At 47.4% G+C, this 15,886-nt stretch overlaps 1 protein-coding gene across 2 annotated transcripts in view; it reads right to left on the reverse strand.

The window, feature by feature from the left end:
* Positions 1 to 262: 262 nt before the first annotated feature.
* Positions 263 to 15,886, reverse strand: part of LOC143392973 (phospholipase A and acyltransferase 3) — a 52,533-nt gene continuing 36,909 nt past the window's right edge. The window contains exons 5-6 of one of the 2 annotated variants that reach the window (XM_077108916.1): positions 1,631 to 1,765; positions 263 to 707 (exon numbers count right to left, since the gene is read on the reverse strand). In XM_077108916.1, the coding sequence (XP_076965031.1) occupies positions 1,667 to 1,765 (99 nt within the window). In that variant the 3' untranslated portion in view covers positions 263 to 707; positions 1,631 to 1,666. Of the gene's footprint in view, positions 708 to 1,482; positions 1,766 to 15,886 lie in introns of those variants that run through there. The other variant, XM_077108914.1, reaches the window with a different exon arrangement.

Consider the following 15,886-nt stretch of genomic DNA (forward strand, 5'->3'; position numbering starts at 1 on the left):
TTCCAGACGATGGATCTCCTCTGGTGCAAGATCCAGGTTCTCTGCAGTTCTTGAGGGGCCAAAGTTGGAGCCAGGATTGCCCCCACATATCATTCTCCACTGCACCTGAACCAGGACCTTCAGTCACAGACCTTCAGTCACGGACCTGGCCTGACCTGCAATCCTCTGCAAGTGAAACTGCTTCGTGGCCATGTGGGAATTATGTGATGAACCCCGTTGGGCAGAGCCGATTGGCCTAGTGGGCCAAGTGATGAAAGGGCAGCCAATGGGCAGGCCAAGCTGTGTGTTGCTCTTGGCCAAACAGATACTCCCAGGAACTAGTGTGGGAGCAGGTAGCAGAGAACAGTGGTGTTGAGCTGAGGCAGAAAGCAGAGCAGAGGGGAATGTGGGATCAGAGAGGAGAGGCAGTGCCCAGCAGATGTGGTGAGGAAGCAGGAGCTCTGAGGAGGTGGAAGAGACAGGCAGAGACAAGACATGGAGAGCGGAGGGAAGGAATGACTCCAATCACTGTTTGCATCAAGAGTGGCCAGAGGAAGGCAGGTGGGCACTAGTGACAGGGTCACACTCAAGGTCAAGACTCTTCCACACAACTCAAGCCCATGAGATACCAGCCCTGGCTGACCCGGTGGTTTCCCTTCTTGCCCGTCATCCAGGTCAGTCTCCTTGCTGACCTGTGTGTGTCCTCACACCACTTCAATAAAAATTACCTTGAAGAGGAAGGAAGCAGAAAAGCTTGAAGGGCCAGGAGCCAGCACAGACTGTGACAGCAGGCTGCAGCTGGCGTGGCTTAGACCACAGACTTCTACTGTGCACAGTTCAGCTCTGGGGGCTGCTATCTTAGTCTGTTCTCTGTTGCTAAAAATGAAACACCCCAGACTGGGTAAGTGATAAAGAAAAGAAGTTGTGGCTCATGGTGTGGTCCAGGGTCAACAGGCCACACCTGGAGATGGATTTCCTGCTGGCAGAGTCCTGAGGCATTGCAGGAATCACAAAAGAAGGAACAGCGAAGACATGGAGCCAAGGTGCTTTTTATAGGAAACCCATCCTTAGATACCCACTAGACCACCCACCCACTCATCTAGTAATTATCTAACCACATGAATGTATTAATCCTTGTCCTGCCTCTTAAAATTAACCCTGGTCCCACATCTTTAGGGGAATTGTGTTACAACATGGATTTCTAAGGGACAAACTAAATTGAAATCACAGCAGTTGGAATATCCAAGTTCTTGACATGGTGTAGAGAGGTTCTTCCTGGCAGGCAGTGGGCCCTGTTCTAGGGCTGCACATGGCAGAGGGAGGGAAAGAGAGCTCTGCTCACTCTTCTTCTGCTTATAACCCCACATTAGAGGTCCTACCCTCCTTACCTCCTCTAAACCTAGTGACCGCCCTATGCCACCACCTCAGAACACCACACGTTATTGGTTAGGGAATCAACATATGAATCTGGGGTGGGATGGGACACAAACATTGAGACCATAACATTGTGCAACCGGGTCTTTAATAGCATTTGTGCTGTGAAGTGTTTCCCTCAGATGAAGGCTTCCTGTGCTTTGATTCAGCTCCACTAAACCAAGTGCTCATGATTACAAAAGAGAGTGAAATCTGTAAACCAGCTTGCTCAAATTACCCGGTTAACTGGTGCCGCCAACATAAGGCCTTGGACTTATTGATTGTTCTTTGGTGTTCTGGCCCCCATCTCGGAGAAGAATTCTATAATAGCAGGTAAAACCTTAGTAACAAATGTGTTGATTCCATTAAGCACCTGCAACAGAAGAGAAGAGGGCGGGGTGTCAGGATCGACCTCAGGAGTCTGAGAGAGATACTGGCACAGGGAACCTGCAGCTCAGGAAGACCCATGATCCCTGTCCTTGTCCTCTTCACCACATCCCAGAGGGAAACACTATGGGCAGGGAGGTGAGGGGTGTTTCAAAGGGAGATGGGAAGCTGGTGGGGGGAGGGGGGCGAGTGGGTGTCCCTAGAGTCAGGGAGGTAAAAATGATGAAGGGTGACCCTGTAAATGCAATGAGGCCAGCTGAGTATTCTCCCTGGCAACTATTAAAGTTCAGATCATACTATTGGGTGGAGATGGCAGGAGGCCCTGGTTTTCTGATGAGTACATTCCAAAGGCATCCCTCTCAGACTTGGAGAAAGACCTTTCTGAGTTGTAAGGTCACTATTTGTGTCTGTGTGAGCTTCCTATCTTCCACTCCGTGTCTCATAGAGTCAGAGGAAGGATTCCTAGTTAAAGCTTAACAAATGTACTAAGACAGGGAGGTCTTGCAACTATCATCTGCTTGGAAAAAATAACACATGCCAGGCAAGTTTGACCTTAAGTGTGACCCTGTCACTAATTAATGCCCATCTGCTTGGAAAAAAATAGAACTTTCCCAAACAGGGATTTGAAAGGGGATTGGGAACTCTCTCAGACAGAGCTTCATGTTCCAGGGGCCCTGCTAGAGGTTAGTGGTCTATCAGAGCAAAGTGTGGGCAGAGTCACTAGGGGCCCAGAGTTCTGCAGTGCCCACAGCACACTGTGTACAGAGAGGGAAGGAGAAAGAGCTGGAGCCGGGCAGAGGGGGAGATTCCTATGGAGACAGGGCAGAAGACAAGGAAGGAGGGAGAGGGAGAGGAGGTGAGTCATTGAGATACCTACAGAAGAAGCTCCCAAAGGGGAACCCCAGGCCAGGGAGAAAGTAAACAGCACAGCCGTCACTGAGTGCCCCAGTCTTGCTTGAATTGAACCCTTAGAAGCACAGCAGAGAGCCAACCACCCCTAAAACACCTGTGGGTGGGACATGATCCTTGAGGCTTTTGTACAACCTTTGGAAGTGGGTTTAGATGCACAACGAGGCAGTTCCCCCCCCCCCCAGAATACCACCCCTGGGTCCAGACACATGTCTACCCTCCCAGCTGATAGGATGGGGACCGACTCAGCAAGGTCACAGCAAAAAGCAGGTCTCACTCACCCCAGTTCCCACAGCTGACTGGCAGTTCCCAGTTATCAGCCTGGGGCCCTCACGTCCAGGAGGCACGGATTTTTCCTGCCCATCTCCCCTCTTCACCCAGCCCTTCTCCTACCTTACCAAAGCAGAGCCAGTGCCCCCTGTCCTGAATCTGGGGCACAGGCCAAGGTACAAACATCCCTGGACACCCAGGAGGGGGGATTCAAGAACACATACCGTCAACAGAGAGGGCTCAGTGGGGCATGGTGGCACCTGCCTGTACTCCCAGTGGCTAGAGAGGCTGAGGCTGGAAGATCACAAGTTCAAGTTCAGCCTCAGCAACTTAGTGAAGTCCTAGAGTAACTTAGAGAGACCCCGTCTTTAAGTTAAATATTAAAAATGGGCTGGGAAATTGGCTCAGTGTTTAACTACCCTTGGTCCAATCTCTGGTACCAAAAAAAGAAACAACCCAAACACAAAACACAAAAAACAACCCAACCCAACAGAGAGGCCTCCTGAAACAATGTGAGCTGGTGTCATGGTGATGGGCATTAACATCTTCAATGTGAACTGAAAAATTGTCAGTTTTTGACTAGAAAAATTGTCTGATTTGATTGACAATTTTACAATAACACTGGGCTTAGCTATTTGAATTATGCAGAAGACATTTTTCACACATTAAATAAGCCAGTTGTATAACTCCAAGGTTGTCAAGAAAACTTGGAATGAAATCATAGATACAAAATGCACAAAATTATATCATCTGTAAATATTTTATATTTATGATCTTTGAATTGTTTGATTGTCACCTAAAAATGTATAATGTAATATTTCGTAGTTTATTTGTGTGTGTTTGTGTGTGGTGTTCGCAATAGAACTCTGGGTCTCATGCACAGACAAATGCCCTGCCACTGAACTACAGCCCCAGTACTTCAAGTTCTTTTAAACCAAGACTTGTTACCCAATGTCCCATTGGTCAAATCTTGCCTGTCACCTATTTCTACAAAAGTAAATAAATGTAAACAATCAAGCTCTATTGGAATACAGCTTCGCCTGTAGGTTTACAGAGTCTATGGCTGCTCTCAGGCTACAGAGTGACCCTGGCAGATTAAGGAGAGGGACAAGCTGGCCCATAAAAGTTGAAGGGTTTCCTGTTGACCTTGTGCAAGAAAAATGGGTGCCACATGACCAGGGTCCCCTTCTCCTGGCCCCCACTGCTCACTCTGCCAGCTTCCCGGACCCTTGCTCATGGGCAATCTCCAAGTCAGGTTGCACTGCCAGCCCTTAGCAGGTGCCCAGCCCCTGTCAGGTGGGGAATGGTCTGGTCCCAGGGAAGGGGACACAGGCTGAAGACACACCTGGTTGCTGAAAGAAACTCCATACCGCAGCTTGTTCGCAAAGTGCTCACAGTTGCTGTTGGTCAATGAATAGGGCATGCATTTCCCCACCATTTTCTCAGCCTGCTGGACTATTTCGTTGGGTGGCAGTGGCTCATACTTGTCATCGCTCTTGTTATTGACCCGGTATGTGTCTCCTCCGGCCACCACCGACAGCAGCTCCTTCTTCACTATGGCTCTGTTACCCAGGACGGAACCCAAGCCGCTCACGCTAGGTCCTTCCGCTTCACCTGTGGAAACAGTGGACTCAGGCCTGGGCAGGGCCATAGAGGCACAGAGTGTCCCCAATCAAGACAGCCTCACTGCAAATTGAGACAGAAGTGGTTTTCAGAAAGTTTTGTCCTCCCCCCACCCCCGGACAGCATCCTCCCCCAGCGCTCATTCCCAGCTGGAGCAGTGCTGTAAGCAGCCCTCCACCCAGGGGCGGCTCAGGGAGGCTGCAATGCTTTCACTGCCTCCCCTCTGCCTGGGAAATCTTAATGTCCTGGGGCCTGACTCAGGCATTTGGATTTGCTGTATCAGTCCCTGACCCCCGATCACTGGCAACATCCAAGTCAGGTTGCACTGCCAGCCCTCAGCAGGTGCCCAGCCCCTATCAGCTGGGACAATGCCATTGGGCCAATGATTCAAATGGGAGGTCCTGGAGTCCAGTGTTGAATGATTCAGAACTAAAATTAGAAAGTGAAAATATGCTATCAAGAAACTCACTGGAACCATACTGGAAATCAGTGGAATCTCTGTGAGTACATGGAGTGTTTCTGTAGTAGCATTATATGAGGCAGAGGGAAGACCAATATTGGTCTGTGCACACGGTTCAGACCAATACTCAGGGCATGTCTGGAGAAGGAATCAATCATATTTAATTGGGGGTGGAACTTGTGGAAATTTCTATCAAATTTGTAAGAATGTGGTATACTTTTACCCTGGTTTAAAGCCCTGTCATTCAACCAGGCATTGTGCCAATGCCAAGGTGCCAAGAATAATCATGGTATTCATAAATACACTTGGTGGTGGGTAATGGGATCTACCTGCAAACATGCACATTTTCTCTCTGTCTCTTTCACATTGGATTATTCATTATTTGTAGTAATAAGATATACAAAGATTTCTAAGGGAGCTATATGCTGCAGCCTGGGATATCTCTCACCCCCAATAACCACATATGACATTTGAAATGTTAATCAAATTCTCACCTTGAGATCATTATGCATAAAATATTCCTCCATAATTGAATTTTTCAAGAATTTTCAAAGCCGATCATGAAGAGAAACTGGGTATTATTTTTCTTTTTAGCATGCTCTTTATTTAAGTGGAAATCTCTGAACTAGAAAACACCATGACCAATATTTCTTCAAGGCCTGAAAAAGGTTCTAACAACACATTAAATTCTCTTTTGTATTAAAAAAATTATTTTTTAGTTTTAGGTGGACAAAATATCTTTATTTTATATTTATGTGATGCTGAGTAGTAGGAGAGTACTTTACCACTGAGCTACAACCCCGAGAAGACAGCCTGACATAGTAGTTTAGCTTCAAACCTCCACAGGAAAAAGGTTTTCAAAAGCCTAACTGCTCCACAGAAGGAACTGAAGTTCTTACTGTGGAAAATGCTGCTTCTAAGACAATGAACGTGGGGCAGTAACCCAGGCCCTGAGAGATCTAAAGGATGGATCCAGGTACTTCATGGTTCCAAGGAGACCTGATCAGGAGACATGCCTCCCAAATCAACTGATTAAGTCTGGGCTCCTGGAAACCTGGCTTTGGAAGGTTCCCAAGCACCTAGTATTCTTCTCCACCAGTTGTACTAACAACATTCTGTACATGTGGTGTATTCTCAAGGGAGGTGAAGTTTGTTAGAAGACACGCCCTTACAGATGAGCTCTATGAGCACTAAGCCACCAAAACTTCATTCACATAACCCTGTGAAGGATCTGCTGAGTCCTTGTTTACCATCTACAACGTCCCCTGAAGGACAAACATTTGGTGACCAAGAGTAATCTTGGGGATTTTTAAACAGAAACAGAAAGGAGGCCACAGACTGAATATAGCCCAAAACCCCATAACTAGGCATGGTGTGGAGGCACCTTCCGGTATTCTCAGACACCCCGGAGGCTGAGGCAGGAGGAGGCCATACTGTGGCCAGCTTAAGTAACTCAGTGAGACCCTGACTGAAAATAAAATTTTAAAAAGGGCTGGAAGTGTAGTTTAGAGTTAGAGCACCCTGGATTCAACCCCCAGGGCTTCAACCAAACCAAACAAACCAACAAGAACAAAGGGACATGCAGCCCTAACTGGACACTGTCCTGATTTCCCCAGAGCCAGCTCTAACCCAGACAGACCTCCCTCTCCTGCTGTGAGCAGGACCTTGCTGCTGTCCCAGGGGTTGGACACCAACCAGGGAGCACCCGAAGCAGCACAGCCTAAGGAGGGCAGGTTCCTAGTGGCCAGGCTCAGGGACAAATGCACTCCCTCAATGATGCTTTAACAACTGAGTGTGAGCACTGCTGTGAGCTGAGCTCTTTGTCATTTTCTGTTCAAAGTCTCTGAGTTTGTGAGCTGCTGTAGGTGCCACAGAAGGTCTCAATGTCTCTCACTTGACTGACTTCCTTATGTGCACACAGGTGCATGTCCACACCACTCTACTAGTGACTTGAAGGACTGAAGAGTGTTCCTCTGTGTGCAGGTGAGTGGGGTTTCCAGCATGTTCGTGTGTCCCTTAAAGTCATGATGCTGGGACAGAGAGGGAGGAGGCCCCACACCTGGCCAGGCCCTGCACCAGGCTCTCCCTGCCCTCCTTCATTTCTCTCCCTCATGACCTGGGAGACAGGAATCCCTATCCCTACTCTTCTGAGGTAGAGCTGAACTGACTGAGGTGAAGCTACACACTCAGGTCACACAGTCAGGAGGCAGAGGAGCAGGATTCCAGGCTGGTCCTGGGGAGGTTGGAAGCCCACACCTGTCCATTGCTCTCTGCAGCCAGGTATAAACTCTTGGAAGGATCAATTCCTTCTACTGTTGTTTGACCTTGCAGAACTCCACAGACACAGGGGACTGGACCTTTGGAAGGATCAACTGGGACTGAACCTGCTCTAAAATGGAAACAGGTCAACAATTCTTCCTGAACTCACTGATAATGAGGACTAGCAGAGATACAGCCAGAGCAAAGAGCCGATTCATTCAGTAAGTGCTGATTGAGAGCCTGCTGTGCCAGGCGGTGTGAGGACCAGCACATAACTGTGCCTGCGTTCTTACTCTTGATCTCAGCCCTTGTGTTTAATAGAGAAACCATGCTTACTTCGTGAAGTCAGATGCACCACATAGCCTTTCCCCACATAGACTGCCCAGTGCTCAAAGGCGCCTCGAAAAATTTCAATAAGGTCTCCAGGTTCTGGACTTGTTCTGTCCTGCAACAGAAAAATCCGACACAGATAGAGGGGGCCTTTGTATGGGATGTTCTAAAACTTGCCCTGCAAAAAATCACAACCCAGTCCCACAGAATCCCTGTGCTCATCACCTGAGGAATCAGAGAAGAGAGACTGCTCCATACACAGGTGGGAAGCCTCTCCTCTCCATTTACCATGTGCTTGCTAGCCTAGAAAGGTCTCAGGACAAGGAGGAGATGGGAAGGGGTGTCTCTGAGGGACCATGGCGGTAGGTCTGCATCACAGGAGTGTGGGGCAGTGATGTGCGCCAGCTGCAGAGAGCTCATTTTATGCACAGAGAATGTTTGTATCAGCAAATTATGATATGATTCCCAAGGAGGTCCAAAATGCATCGTTAAAGGTCACCAGCCATGAGCCTGGGCTTCAGTGATGCTTATGAAGTACAGAGCGCCCACAGGTAGACCCCAACCTGCCAAACACTGCAGAACAGTTGACCCCACTGTCCATGATCCTTCGAGCAAGAACTACCATCACCCTCCTCGACAGATGAGAAGACTGGGTCTCAGGATGGTTAGGTGACTTGCCTAGAGAGCAGAAGAGCCAGAGGAAACCAAGATCTCAGGGTTTCCCAGAAGGTCCCAGACAAGCTGGGGCAGCTGGAGTCTGGGCTCCAGGCCAAAATCAAGAGAGAGAAAGCCAGATGTGGTTGGAAGCCAGAAGGGAGGGGTTCTCTTCTGAAGTTCAAATGAGTGAGTTGTACCTCTGGAGTACACTGAGACAACCGGCTGCCCTCCCCCAACTCAGCTGAGCCCGGCCTCTGGGCCCAATGCACCCTGCCAGGGAGCTGAGCTGCTGCAGAGAGGTACAGCTGTCTGGAGGTGGTGGGAGATCTCCTGAGAGTTCAAGTCCTTGGCAGCAAGGATCAGGAGTCAGCTTGACCCAAGGTGGGATGATCAGAGCATCAGAAAGGTAATGACTGCTGGCAGTGGTCAGGCATGGCTGTAGTCCCAGTGACTTGGGAGCCTGTGGCAGGAGGATCACATGTTTGAAGCCAGCCTGGGCGAGTAGGAGACCTGGCCTCATAATGAAGATTAAAAAGAGCTGGGAAGTAGCTCATTTATAGAGAGCACTTGCCTAGCTCGCACAAGGTCCTGGTTTCAATCCCTCGTACTAGAAAAAAATTCAGCACACAGGTACTGAAATACAACAGATTGGTTCTAGGAAACAGGTTTAAGTAATGAGAAAGATTCAAGTATATCTAGATGAACTGTACTCAGGGAACCCAGTTAAAAACCACCATAGGGGCTGGGGATGTGGCTCAAGTGGTAGCGCGCTCGCCTGGCACGCGTGCGGCCCGGGTTCGATCCTCAGCACCACATACAAACAAAGATGTTGTGTCCGCCAAAAGCTAAAAAAATAAATATTAAAAATTCTCTCTCAAAAAAAAAAAAAAAAACCACCATAAAATACAAGGCTACAAGTCAGCACTTATAAGGGAGCTATATACACGTGAATAGAACCATCTGGCAGAGCGCACCCCAAACTGCTTCAGCAGAAAGAGAGAATACAGGGGATCTGGGAGAAGGGCTGATTCTTCATGCTCAGGGCTTCCACTTGGATTTTGGTTTCTTTCTTTTTTAAAATGGTCCTTCAACATGCCATTATGAGGACATTATACTTGTACATAATGATGAGTGTTCTGTTGCCTATACACACCTGCACCAATATAGCAATATAATTTGCAGTGTCACTCCCTAACACCCCCCCCCAACACTTCCCTCTTCCCACCCCCTCCCTTTCCTCTATTGATGTCCCTTGGACTTTCTGCTTGTTGTTTCTTAAACAAGGCAAATACATTCACATATTACTGTGAATAAATTAGAAAACGTCATTAAATTTAAAAAACAGAACTAAATGCTTTGGAAACTAAATGCCCCTCTATCATTTGAGAATTCCTCTGATCTCAACTGGAAGATCATTGCCTGTTTTCTTCTACTTCTTTTTTTTTGGGGGGGGGGCGGGGGAGGTGGAGATGGACACAATACCTTCATTTTATTAATTTATTTTTATGTGGTGCTGGGGATGGAACCCAGTGCCTCACGTGTGCTAGGCATGCTCTCTACCACTGAGTCACGACCCGTCCCAATGAGGTGCTTCATGAAACCTGGTTTGGGTAAAGAAAAGCCTTCAGCGAGGTACCAGGAGGCAGCCAGCACTCAGGAGACCAAACCCCACACAGCAGCTGAGGCAGGGAAGCCTCTGGGCTCCTGGACCCAAACCATGGTTCCTTTCCTGCTGTGTGAGAGCCCCAGACCTGCAGCCCACCTGCCCCTTTCCCTTCCCGTCCCCTCTACACCTGAGCTGGAGCCAACAAGGACAGCACACATATTTCCAATAACTGTCACTGTTGCTTTGAAAATCAAAGGTTCAAAACCCTTTCTGGGGACTCACCAAAGACATGCTTCTGTCCAGATGTGCTGTGTGCTGCTGGCTGGAGGTCCAGACTTCTTTTATTTAGCTTTTCGTCTTCCTGTAACTACCTACCCAAGCCTTCAGTTAGGTGAAAACAAAGGTCAAAGTTCACATAAAATTTTTATCTTCCAACAAGTGCTGGGCACACTTCCAGGAGATGATTAGATATGGAAATCAGTTGGAAGGGAGAGAGATCCAAGCCCAGTGTGCATTCAGGAGGATTTGATGGCTCAGGGAACATTCCAATGTCCCCAAGTTTCAGGGAGAGAGGAGAGAAAGTGAAACAAGCAAATATGCTGATACTGGAAAAAAATAATAACCACCATGACTTGGAGGGTGTGGGGAAGGCAGGAGGGAGGGACAGAGCCTTAGGGAAGGGTTTCAAGGAATGAGGGGCTCTGAGGACACCCCCCACAATGAGGAGCGAACATCTGCAGAACAGGAAAATATTTCCACCAACTTCCAAACAACCACACCACCTGGAACAGGCCTCCAGAGACATTTCCACACCCTGGGAACCCAGGGAGCCTGCGTGGCCAGAAGGATGGGAAGAAACCGTCCCTTCCTCTCCCCCCCAGGTCTGAAGTGCATTCATTGTAGCCCAACAGGAAACCCAAACCCCTACTCCCTGGTGTGAGGAGGCTGCTGCTTTAGACACCCTGTGCTACCCCTCCCAAGCCCCTAATAAGCCTCTCTCTTCTGACACCCACTTCTTAACAGCAAGGGGCGGGAGAGAGTGGGAGCAGCTCAGCACCCTCACTGTGGGGTGGTGGAGGAGGCAAGGCCAGCCGGATGTCCTCTTCAGGCTCTCAGGAAGACAGGGCTGCAGGGTGAGCACACAGGGGGACTGGAACCACAGCTAGGAGACTCCATCTTAGGAGTCCACAGCGTCACTGTAGACCTGCTGTTCCACAGCCCATGCTGCTCCTGTGGACACGTGGCCTCTCTCAGCCTCTCCATGCCAATGTCCTCAGGGTTGCGTGGGGCCCTCCTCAAGGCCTTCCCCATCCTCATTCTGAGAGAGAGAGTGGGGTAGGTTCAGCTGATTCCCTCACATCACCAATATCCAGAGCCTCAAGGGCAGTCCCCACATCTTTGAGTGGGTGACAGTGAACCAGGTGATCTCAGTTTGCCCATGGGTGCCAGCCACTTTTAAGAATATCACAGCCCTGAGCAGAAGGACTGGGGGGAGCACTGCTGGCTGAAGGGATGGCAGGTGAGGGACAACATGGGGTGTGCAGGGTGGTGATGAATGCAAGACCACAGTCCTTCTGCTGGACGTTTAGCTCTTCAGCTAATCCAATGTGATCAGTGCCAGAAACTCAGGCCCAGGAGCCACGTGAGAGGAGCCAGCAACCACGGTGGGTCCAGCTGGAATGCTGCCTGTCCCCAGCTGGTGCCTACAGCAGCTGAGCTGGCCAGGGGGCCAGTGTGCTCCTCCTGGGCAGAGAATGGGGCAGAGTCAGAACCCAGGCCCAGCCTGCTGGGAACACTGGGCACTGCATCAACGAGCTGCAGACCCAGAACTTTGTAGTTTTCATTATTTTGAGATATGTTCCTGCTAAAATTGCCAAGGCTGGCCTCAAACTTGAGATCCTCTTCCCTTAGCCTCCTGAGTGGCTGGAATGACTCCTGTATGCTACCGTGTGCAGCTGTGCTAGCCTGGACCAGGAAAGCCTCTACAAAAATTGTACTATTATATGAAAGGAGATTTTCCACAGGAGACAATGGGTTCTTTTCAAGGCACATCTCCTTTCTGTGTCCATGGGGCTTGAGTAGGGGTCTTGGGCTGGGGAGGGGAGGCACTGAGAGTGGCGGGTGAAGGGAGACAGGTCCCTGCTGTGGAAGGCGTGTATCTGGGCCTTGGGGGCTGGGCTCTCACTCTGTCCACACTCAGCCTGCATTCTGGGCTTCTGGCTGCTGAGCTTCTTCCTTGCCTGCCTCCCTGGGAGGAGAGTTTGGGTCTCTCCTAGCCCCAGAGAACACCTCTGTCCCTCTTCTTCCTTCCATAGTCTTTTCCTCCCAGTTCAAGGTGATCCTTGCCTCACCCTGTGATCCACAAAGTGTTTAGTCTCAGAAACTGTGACTTTCTGTTAGAGAAGTTCTCAGCAGGGTTGAGTTCAGCCCTATCATGGGAATTAGAAAAGGAAGAGGCCAGGTTCTTATAATTCTAAGAAATGGAACAGTTCCTGGAGGGCATGTTTTATAATTTGAAAAAGGGAGGTTGTGGGGGCTGTGTTGCCCTGTCCCCAGAAAAATTCCCTGCCCTGTGTCCTCATGGAGGCAGAGGCTCAACCTCAGAGCTCAGCTCCTTTCTGTTCACAGTGCCCTGGCCATGACCTTGGGCGATGGAAGATGAAAGAGAAAATATCTCCTGCTCTCTCAGCCTTGCTGTGGCTTGATGGACAGGCTGACTCAGGCTGGGGGGTAGCAGGTGGTGGACAGAGGCCTGGCTCTGCTGCAGTCCAGGTCAGGCCCCGAGATGGATCTTGGAGATTCAGGGAGGGAGACCAAGCCCTCAGAATGTTTTCTCCTTGATGCTGGAAGAAGCTCAGACAGGCACAGGGAATTATGACCCATCCTGTTCCTTGCACGATGGGTTCCAGGATCTAGGTCCAAGAGAGGGGCAGTTGAGCCAGAGGGCAGTGAGGGCATCCTGGTGGGAAGGAGTGTGCATGGGAATGGGAAGAGCCAATCAGCTAGATGTTGCTGGGGCCGCTGTGAGCCAATCATCAGCTGGCAGTCTGAAAGTTTGCTGGGGCCCCTTCGGCTGTGGCTCTCAACATCTCCCCCTCTCTGTTTAAACAACAAGCATGTGGCTTAGGGACTGTGCCTGCCTCAGGTTGTCCAATAGTACATATGGTTCTTACCCGTTATCGGATGAGCTGACCTCAAGGCGTCAGCCTCCTGTCTTAGGTTGGTACCATTGCAATTGGATCTTACCCATCACTGACTACCGGTCCAGTATACAGCCACACCTGTGTAGAGGTCTTCGTACCAGCGGGGGGGTGAGGTTCTTTGCCTCACCTCTGTAGGCCCCCAAATTTTAGCTGAACGACCATGACAAGCAGAAGGGAGGAAGATACACCAAGCCAATTGACGACTCCTTTTGGAAAAATTGTACCACTGATGACACCATCAGCATAAATACCCCAACACTACCACAAGTCGCTGCACCGACAGATAGTTCACAATGCATACAAGTGAGTTCACAATGCATACAAGTGATACATAGTCCAGGCAAGTTCTGCAAGCAGTTCAAAAAATTATGTAACATTCCAGAAGGCACTAAAAGAAAACAATTTTCTGATCAATTTACATTATCTTGAACAGAATTATTAAATATAATGAAAAGGAAAGGTGAAAGTAAACAAACAGATCTGTTAACCTCCTTTTTTGTTCACATATTAAAACAATCCTCAACAGCTGTTTACCCAATTTAAATTAAACCATTTAAATCACATGAATAAAAAAAAATTTGGATCCATTTTTTCATGAGCACTCATCATATATGATATATGGACATACGTACATTCAAACATATAACACAAAACACAAGTGTGCACACATAATATAATACATACAACACATAACATAATAGTAAAGGTCTTATAACTTTTTACAAGTGAAATCTCCATTGCAATGCTTAAAAACTCTATAGTCAAAAAATAGAACTGATCAGCAAAACATTAACCTAGGTCTGTATGAGCTCAAAAAACAAAATAGAACTTCATGATATGGGAAAGGGCAATAATAAAATAGATATTGAAAAAAGCATTCTGGTTCTGTCGCAGATGTAAGGGTAGCCAAACTGGAGTTCTGGATATCAGCTGTTATGGATTTGAGCCAAATCATTTTCTTTTTGGTCTGTAGAAATCGCTTTAGTTAATCTTTCTGGAATCCAAATCGACTGCTGTTCTCCCTGTGGAAACACACAAACAGACCCCCGACTCCAGACAATCACTGGGTCAGGACTTTAGTTAATCTCTCCGGAATCCAAATCGGCTGCTGTTCTTCCTGTGGAAACACACAAACAGACCCCCGACTCCAGACAATTACTGGGTCAGGACCTTTCCATTGTCCTGTTAGAATATCCTTCCAAAGTACCTTGGGCTTATGTACATTTTTTGGACACATATGCCTTTCCGCAGCACTAAGCCCTGATAAATCCAAATTTAAAAAGCTTAGAGTAAAAAGGGTTATTTTAAGTTTATCTTTGGGGAATATAAACCCCTTCCCATACCCCATTTTCAATAGCATCAAAAACAAATAAATAAAATACTTGGGAATCTTCTTAATGAAAAAGGTGAAAGACCTCTACAATGAAAACTATAGAACGCTAAAGAAAGAAATTAAAGAAGACCATAGAAGATGGAAAGCTCTCCCATGCTCTAGGATAGGCAGAATTAATATTGTCAAAATGACCATGCTACCAAAAGCACTATGCATATTTAATGCAGTTCCAATCAAAATCCCAATGACAGTCTTCATAGAAATAGAAAAAGCAGTCATGAAATTCGTCTGGAAAAAATAAGAGACCTGGAATAGCTAAAGCAATCCTTAGCAAGAAGAGTGAAGCAAGTGACATCACTATACCATACCTAAACTATACTACAGAGCAATAGTAACAAAAACAGCATGGTACAACAGACATGTAGACCAATGGTACAAAATAGAGGACACAGAGACTAATCCACATAATTACAGTTATCTTATATTTGACAAAGGCACCAAAAACGTACTTTGGAGAAAAGATAGCCTCTTCAACAAATGGTTCTGGGAAAATTGGAAATCCATATGCAACAAAATGAAATTAAATCCCTGTCTCTCACCATGCTCAAAACTCAACTCAAAGTGGGTCAAGGACCTAGGTATTAAACCAGAAATACTGTGACTATTAGAAGAAAAAGTAGACCCAAATCTCCATTATGTTGGATTAGGCCCCAACTTCCTCAATAAGACTCCTATAGCACAAAAATTAATATCAATAATCAATTAATAGAATAGATTCAAACTAAAAAGCTTCTTCTCAGCAAAAGAAACAATCAGTGAGGTGAATAGAAAGCATACTAATTGGGAACAAATTCTTGCCACAAGCATCAGATAGAGCACTAACCTTTCTAGAATATATAAAGAACTCAAAAATCTTAACACCAAAAAAACAAATAACCCAATCAACAAATGGGCCAAGGAACTTCTCAGAAGAAGATATACAATCAACCAACATATATATGAAAAAATGCTCATTGTCTCTAGCAATCAAGAAACGCAAATCAAACCTACTCTAAGATTTCACCTCTCTCCAGTCAGAATGGCAGCTATTATGAAGACAAACAACAATAAGTGTTGGTGAGGATGTGGGGGAAAAGGTACACTCATACACTGCTGGTGGGACTGCAAATTGGTGCAGCCAATATGGAAAGCAGTATGGAAAATCCTTGGAAAATTGAGAATGGAACCACCATTTGATCCAGCTATCCCTCTCCTCAGTGTATACCCAAAGGACTTAAAAACAGCATACTACAGGGACACAGCCACATCAATGTTTATAGCAGCACAATTCACAATAGCTAAACTGTGGAGCCAACCTAGATGCCCTTCAGTGGATGATTGGATTAAAAAATGTGGCATACATACACAATGGAGTTTTACTCAGCATTCAAAGAGAATAAAATCATGGCATTTGCAGG

The sequence above is a fragment of the Callospermophilus lateralis genome, chromosome 2 (assembly GCF_048772815.1).
Source record: "Callospermophilus lateralis isolate mCalLat2 chromosome 2, mCalLat2.hap1, whole genome shotgun sequence".
Taxonomy (NCBI): Eukaryota; Metazoa; Chordata; class Mammalia; order Rodentia; family Sciuridae; genus Callospermophilus; species Callospermophilus lateralis.